Raw genomic sequence first — 7952 nt, 5'->3', positions numbered from 1 at the left:
TCTTATAAATCTCCATCCCCAGTTAAACTCTTTGATTTCTGACTAATTTCTCCATTTCCTCTTATTTTGTCAGAACTCAGTCACCCAGCAGGACGACCTCTGACCCAGAAGACCTGGTGGAGCTGAAGATCTGCATCGTGGCTGACCCCATGATAGACGTTGCCTCTCCTCTAGGTGAACTCAGAGCTTTCAATAATCAATCAAGTTTATTTATATAGCAGGTTTCAGCAACATGGCAGAACAAAGAGCTTTGCATCATAGAAACAATTTAAATATGACATTTTGTCGTTGTTACACGTCAGGTTATTGATTAATGTTTCATTGATTATTAATCACCTGGGTTTTAGTCTAGATTTAAAGGCTCTCGGTGTTTCAGCAGTTTTACAGTTTTCTGGACGTTTGCTCCAGATTTGTGGTGCATAGAAGCTGAAAGCTGTAGGAATCAAATCCTGGATGAGACTTTAGTCCTCCGGTCCTGGAAATGTTCTGCAGCTGGTAGAAGGCCCACTGTGGAACCCGAGGGTCAGGTCAGAGGTCAGAGGTCAGCCTGATCTCTGGTCTCCAGCTGGAAGAACTCTATAACTCTAGATCTATGACTGGATCGTTCCTCTTCAGGTTCAAAGAACAGTTTTGTCTCTGTTCGGCGTGTTCAGGTCTCCATGGTGACCAGCTGTCTTTATTCCTCCCAGTGTTGCAGAAATGCCCCATCCTGAGGTTTCAGTGTCCCGGCTCCCTTCAGGAGGCCGAGTTCCTCCGCTTGCTGCGGACGACCTTCCCTCAGCTGGCTGGAGAAGCGTTGGACTTCCTGACCGGTCTCGGCAGCGACGTGAAGCCCATCAACCTGCAGAATCTGACGTCGGATGACATCAGCAGGACCCTGAGATCAGCCAGCGGGTCTCTGCTCTTCATCCGCCTGAAGGTCAGAAGCCTTTTCTCTGTCCTGTGAGGCTCCAGCAGCGCATGGCCAGGCCTCAGTGTTCAGGTGGGGAGGTGTCGGCTTCATTCGGGTCTCAAACTCTTCCAGGAGCAACGTAACGCCCAGACCAGCGAGAAACGGAGTCGCGCCGACGTTTCTCCTGCCAGGTAAGTCCTGAAAATCAGTCCAGGCTGTAGTTGGATCTCTGTGGGTATTTAAATATGAAACGAAGCGTGAAGATGCNTCTTATAAATCTCCATCCCCAGTTAAACTCTTTGATTTCTGACTAATTTCTCCATTTCCTCTTATTTTGTCAGAACTCAGTCACCCAGCAGGACGACCTCTGACCCAGAAGACCTGGTGGAGCTGAAGATCTGCATCGTGGCTGACCCCATGATAGACGTTGCCTCTCCTCTAGGTGAACTCAGAGCTTTCAATAATCAATCAAGTTTATTTATATAGCAGGTTTCAGCAACATGGCAGAACAAAGAGCTTTGCATCATAGAAACAATTTAAATATGACATTTTGTCGTTGTTACACGTCAGGTTATTGATTAATGTTTCATTGATTATTAATCACCTGGGTTTTAGTCTAGATTTAAAGGCTCTCGGTGTTTCAGCAGTTTTACAGTTTTCTGGACGTTTGCTCCAGATTTGTGGTGCATAGAAGCTGAAAGCTGTAGGAATCAAATCCTGGATGAGACTTTAGTCCTCCGGTCCTGGAAATGTTCTGCAGCTGGTAGAAGGCCCACTGTGGAACCCGAGGGTCAGGTCAGAGGTCAGAGGTCAGCCTGATCTCTGGTCTCCAGCTGGAAGAACTCTATAACTCTAGATCTATGACTGGATCGTTCCTCTTCAGGTTCAAAGAACAGTTTTGTCTCTGTTCGGCGTGTTCAGGTCTCCATGGTGACCAGCTGTCTTTATTCCTCCCAGTGTTGCAGAAATGCCCCATCCTGAGGTTTCAGTGTCCCGGCTCCCTTCAGGAGGCCGAGTTCCTCCGCTTGCTGCGGACGACCTTCCCTCAGCTGGCTGGAGAAGCGTTGGACTTCCTGACCGGTCTCGGCAGCGACGTGAAGCCCATCAACCTGCAGAATCTGACGTCGGATGACATCAGCAGGACCCTGAGATCAGCCAGCGGGTCTCTGCTCTTCATCCGCCTGAAGGTCAGAAGCCTTTTCTCTGTCCTGTGAGGCTCCAGCAGCGCATGGCCAGGCCTCAGTGTTCAGGTGGGGAGGTGTCGGCTTCATTCGGGTCTCAAACTCTTCCAGGAGCAACGTAACGCCCAGACCAGCGAGAAACGGAGTCGCGTCGACGTTTCTCCTGCCAGGTAAGTCCTGAAAATCAGTCCAGGCTGTAGTCGGATCTCTGTGGGGATTTAAATATGAAACGAAGCGTGAAGATGCGGCGCTTGGTTTGCAGAGGTTGAGACCAAACCAGGCCGGGGTTTGTCGGGGTTTACGTTTGTACTCGTAGAAGAGATTCAGATTCGGTTCGAAAGCTGAGTTCTGTTCAAGAAAAATGTTTTTTTCCTTTAATAATTAAAAAATAACCTTTTCAAAGGTTATAGGAACAAAATCTGCATCTTCAGGTCTGAGTTGTAAACTTTCAGTGTTGGACTCACTTCTGCTAACAGTGGAGCTAATTTTACAGTTAGCGCTTTAGCTAACTGTTAGCTAACACTTAGCGCTAAATCCTTAACTTAGCACTTCGCTTGGCTGTTTTCTCATCTTTCTCTTTCTGTTGATAAAGTTTGACGCCTTTGTTGAAGTTTTGGTTATTGACTGTTAAGAATAGTCGATAACTTATATTGATGCTCTTATTTTGAAGTAGATGGACATTGCTTACGCAGCAGGTCAGTTTCCTGTTTACAAACAAGAAACATACAGGAACAAAAGAAATGAAACTAGACAACAAGATACAGGCATAAAAATCTTAGTCAACTGTAGACCATATAAGTTGTGTAAGAATTAAACTGATGGCTTGGCGCGTTAGCATTAGCTCCTGCTAACCACTGGAGCGTTTGATGGTTTGTGAGGCGGCTGCAGAGCGATTGTTTCCATCTGGTATCTTATAGGCAGGGCCTCTTTAATACGCTGTGGACAGACATGTTTCATGTTAATGCAAAGCTTCCTTTAGCCATGCTAACTTATTTTTCACCTGCAGCAAAAATAGAATAAAACGAAGGAAAACATCACAGAGTCGGTCCAGCGGAGCGTCCAACGAGGACGTTGAAACCGAAGACAGTGAGGACAACGACCATCGGAGAAATGTGAAGTCCACCGAAGTCTTGGATCTGGAGACCGTTACGGCCAAACAGAGCGGTCCTCCTGTGCAGGAGACGGACAAACATCCTGAACCCACGGCAAACACGGACGACGAGCGGACGGACGACAGCGACGATGAACAGTACAACCAACATCCTCTGGTTTGCAAGCTCTCTCTCGGTCTCCCGCAGACGGGGTCGTCTGGGCAGATTTCAGCGCCAGAAACAAAGACTGAACCTGCAGACCCAATGGGACAGAAACCTGCAGCCGCGGCGGCGAACAGCCAGGGAGACGATGGCGAAACGGAGGACAGTGAGGACTACCACGACCCTGGAAGCGCAGAGTCTTCCCGACTGTCGTCGTTTCACCCCAGGAGGCCGGAGAATGAAATGAAGCAAGACACGAGCAAAAAACGCGTGAAGAAGAAGAAGGAGAAGAAGAAGAAGAAGGAGAGAGAGAAGGAAAGGAAGGAAAAGAGGAAGGACAGAGAGAAGAAGGGCAAGAAGAAAGAAATCAAACTGGAAGTTGGATCGACAAACCAGAGGATGGAAGCGGTGCAAATAGTTGATGGTGAGGATGGAGGTGATAAAAACGCCACAGTCTGGTCTCTGCAGCCTTGGACGTTTGGTACAGATGCAAAGCGACAGACAAGTACAGGAGCTGTGGAAACGGCAAAGAAGAAAAAAGTTGAGCTTTCACCAAACAAAGAGACGAACGGCAAGACAGAGGAGGTGGAAATCATCGACATTGAGGATGATGATGATGGAGACGAAGCATCTTCCCAGCCTCAGGTATCTGGTCAAGATGCAAAGCAGCAGAAAACCAGAACGGAAGACGGAGATGAAGAGAAGCATGCAGCAGCGAAGACGATGGAGAACATGGAGGCGGTGGAGATAGTTGATAGTGACGATGGAGACGGGGATGAAGACTCATCGACTCCTCAGCCTCACGTATCTGGAAGAGACTCGCAGCAAACCAGCGCAGAGGCAAGGAAGGTGTTGGAGAATTCAACCCCCGGGCCTTCAGCTGCCAACACAGACGGCAGTTTGCCTCCAGCTGGTGCCGTTCAGAAGCCTCAGCATCTGTGTGAAGTGTGCCAAACGTACCACCAGTCGAGGGGAATCCTGATGAGACACGTGTGGAGGAGCCACGTCAACAACCAGAGCCTCGTCTGCGGAGTCTGCCGCCAGCGCTGCGACTCCAACGCTGCACTCAAGGAACACCTACAGACTCACAAGAAAACCTACACCTGCAAGATCTGCGGGAAAATGTTCTTCACCAGAAGTGGCTGCCGGAGACACATGATCCGACACAAAGGTAACGGCTGAAAACACAAGACTGAAGCCATTATATTCATGAAAACACCAGAATAGTTTCACTGTTGGCTGGAAGAAAATCTCACAAGGATGAGAAAAATATTTAAATTTGAGAAAAAGCTCAGATGGACTTGATGGGATCAGCAGCTCTGGGTCTGTCTGTGAAACTGAGTCAGTCGTTTAAAGAATCGTTTCAAAGTCCTGCAGCTCATAATCATTTAATTCTGTTTAAAGAATTTAATCATTATAAACCACAAAATAACAGTTTTCTGGATGATAAATTGACCCAGAAGTTATTGTGATAAATGATAATATTGTTGTTTTGAGATAATTTTCAACTAGTGTAGTGGTCACAGCATCATAATGCATCATTTAACATTTAACACTGGAGCAGGAAGACATTTAAAACATGCAAAATAAACAAAACAACAAATAAAATGAATTATGAAATGTCTGGAAACAAAAGGAACCAGAGTTTATCATCCAGTTTTCAGGAGAAAAGGAAACATGACAATCATGCAAATGGAAATTATTTTAATTTATCATATGATTAATTAGTTTTTTATGACAAACCATGATTCACAAGACGCTCAGTATTTCTCATTTTAATGCAGTTTGGTGTGGAGTGCTCATGGAATTACAACTTTATGCTCATATTAAGAACAAAACAAATAAGAAACTTCCTCATTTGCTCCTTATTCTCATCATAAGTAACTGACTGAAGCTCGCAGAGAAAAGCCAGAAAAGACGACGAGAATTCACTGCAAACGCAGAACAATGTTGTTGCACAAGATGATAAAAAGCCAAATATCTTTTGAAAAGGAATAAGCTGAAAAGCCGACAAGTTTTGAGTCTGAAAACACTTCAGTGAATCTTTTTCCGTTTTGATAATCACAAACTGATCGGTCGCTTTCTGAGTTTACTTTCACAGCACATTTAAAACAGCAGCAGCTGACCAAATGCTCCACAATTTACCAAACATAAAACAAAGTTTAAAACATTAAAAAGTTCACTGAGCAGGAAACGGCTTAAAGCCATTTAAACCTGAATTAAACAGTCAGAATATGAAGCATCATTGAAAGTGTGTTGTAAATCCGTCTGTAGGGGGCGATCCTGAGCAGAAGTAGCCTGAAGCCGTCTGGACGTCGTCTGCAGAAGAAAACTCAGGAAAAACGGCAGCAGAACCACAAAAAACTGAAAAACCGCAACGTCTGGATATCAACTCCTGTTGGCGTCGTTCAGCAGAATCCAGGTCCAAAATGTCAGAAAAGCGTCCGCTCAGGCTGAGTTGGGTTTCCAGAGTTCTGGTTCGGCCCGGCGCACTGAGTGAAGGAGGAAACGTTTTTCCTTTGGGTCCTTCTTGTTCCTGTTACAGCTGTTCGTTTATGTTTGAGGAGGATTTCCTCTGCTGCTCCTCGCTGCCGTGTTGAAACTGTGACCAACTCACAGGTTTTGGTTTTGAAGCTCTGTGAAGTGGAAGCTTCTCTTTCCTGGGAGTTCCTCTCACTTGGGACGTTTCTTAATAAAAAGTGACAAAACGGGTTCAGCATAAATTCCTGGATATTATTGAGTTTTATGAAGATTTCATATTTTTAGGGTAATTTCTGGAAACCGTGACTTTTTTTAAGTACCCAGACGATTTGAAGCTGACAAGAGTTTTTCTTGTTGTTTTGAATTCTGTTTGAGATGTTCTTTGTTAATATTTTAAATAAATCCTTCAGTTTTTAGTTATTGTATTTCTGCCATGCTGTGGTTTTTTCATTTGGTTCAACGGTGTACTGGACCACAAGAAGTGGCATAAATGAAGGCACAATTATTCACAATTATATTCTCAGTTATCACACTTTACAAGCTGTGTGTTGTGTGTGTACATTTAAAATATTGTAATCAGGCTTGAAATGTATCAAAAATGTGTCCAAGGCCACTTTTTAGAGCCACCTGGCATTTCTGTGAGTGGGAGTTTGTGTGAAGGAGTCACCAGGAGGGCCTGATCAGCCAATCAGAGGCAGCCCTCAGAAAGCCTGCACTGGACAGACGATTATAAAATAAAGGCTTTTCTACTACACTCATTAACAGAGGGACAGAGAGTTAAGGAAATAAATTAATTATTCTTATTTTGATATGAGACACTGTTTCAATTAATAAACAAATCCAAAATAACACAGAACGCCTTCAGATGCTTTAATGAAAGACCATTGAGACTCCTGGCAGAACCCAGAGTGAAGAAGAGGTGAAAGCTTTTAATATCCACCAGCTCTCCAACAGAGGAGAGAAAACGGGAGGTTCCCACCAGTTTCACTTTAATTTATAACTTTGGTATTTCAACCTGCAGACTGTGGGAGAGTTCAAACCCAGTTCAGAAATACCAGTTATTATTCGTTTCCAGCGAGCCTCCTCCAACATGAAGGGAGCTTTAGAGATAAAATTGATTGCTTAAGTTTTGCCGTATAACAGTCACAGGAGGAGGAACGCTGTCATATGTGTAGAACTGCAGCTGCAGAGGTGAAGGCAGACTGATGTTTTCAGCCATTAAGTTTTTCCTCCCTAAGTACCGGAAGTCAGATGGCCGTCCAAAAGCTTTTGATACAAACAGAGAAAATATTTTTTATTGTCACAAGAGGGGCAAAGCTATAATTATGTCTAGAACAGCTTTAAAAATTCGGTTAAAATTAGACAAAGAATTAAATACATATTTTTAGACCATGGTCTAATGAAATTAATTTAAATAAACCGAATTAATGTATATAAAATGTTTAACTTGTTTTGTTTTTTTAGATTAATTATGTTTAGATTACGTCCTAATTTCGGATGCAGCTGTAGAGGCGAACGCAAGATGGCGCCACTGATCCTTTCTGCCAGTTTTCAGCCGTTACGTCTTTCCTCCCCAAGCACCGGAAGTAGATCTATCCAACGGCCGTCCAGAAGTTTTTAACAAACAGGGGAAATCCAGGATGTTTTACTGCAGCAGCAGCGGTTCCGATCCACTCAACATGTCTAAGAGCGGCATCCTGAGAGGAATCATCACCGAGAAGCTGAGCACCGCCGCCCGGGAGATCATAGCGGTGGTGGAGCGGACCGTAGCCGACTACGAGAAGGAGGCGTCGGGCTTCAGACGGGAGATCGACCGCCAGAGGAGGCAGCTGGAGCTGCTGCAGCCGCAGGTCAAGCTGCACAGAGGAGGTCAGTGGTGGACTGGAGAGGCGCAGTTTTGCTGAATTAAAGCAGCTGGGATGTTAATCAGATGTTTGTTTGTGGGAAGCCAAAGCGGGGCTCCCGGACCTGCAGAGCCATGAGGTGGTGGTTGTAGGTGAGGAGCAGCGGCAGCACGCAGGTAGGAACAGCTCACTGCTTTTAACGCTGTTAATATACCGAACTGAACTGGTTCAAAATTAACGTTTCTTTATATTTATCACAACAAGAAGTCTTGAGTTACTCATTTTAATCGCAGCTCTTTGT

At 44.9% G+C, this 7952-nt stretch overlaps 1 protein-coding gene across 1 annotated transcript; it reads left to right on the top strand.

Moving 5' to 3' along the window:
* The first annotated feature begins 35 nt into the window (after positions 1–35).
* LOC103133256 (DNA ligase 1-like) lies at positions 36–6344 on the top strand. Its single transcript, XM_007545029.2, has 5 exons — positions 36–174; positions 690–919; positions 1025–1083; positions 3080–4497; positions 5601–6344. Exons 1-5 carry the CDS (start codon positions 150–152, stop codon positions 5621–5623), a joined length of 1755 nt encoding a protein of 584 aa, XP_007545091.2. The 5' UTR covers positions 36–149; the 3' UTR covers positions 5624–6344.
* Positions 6345–7952: the final 1608 nt, after the last annotated feature.

The sequence above is a fragment of the Poecilia formosa genome, unplaced genomic scaffold (genome assembly GCF_000485575.1).
Source record: "Poecilia formosa unplaced genomic scaffold, Poecilia_formosa-5.1.2 Scaffold2445, whole genome shotgun sequence".
Classification (NCBI taxonomy): domain Eukaryota; kingdom Metazoa; phylum Chordata; class Actinopteri; order Cyprinodontiformes; family Poeciliidae; genus Poecilia; species Poecilia formosa.
This window is presented reverse-complemented; position numbering and strand designations above follow the sequence as displayed.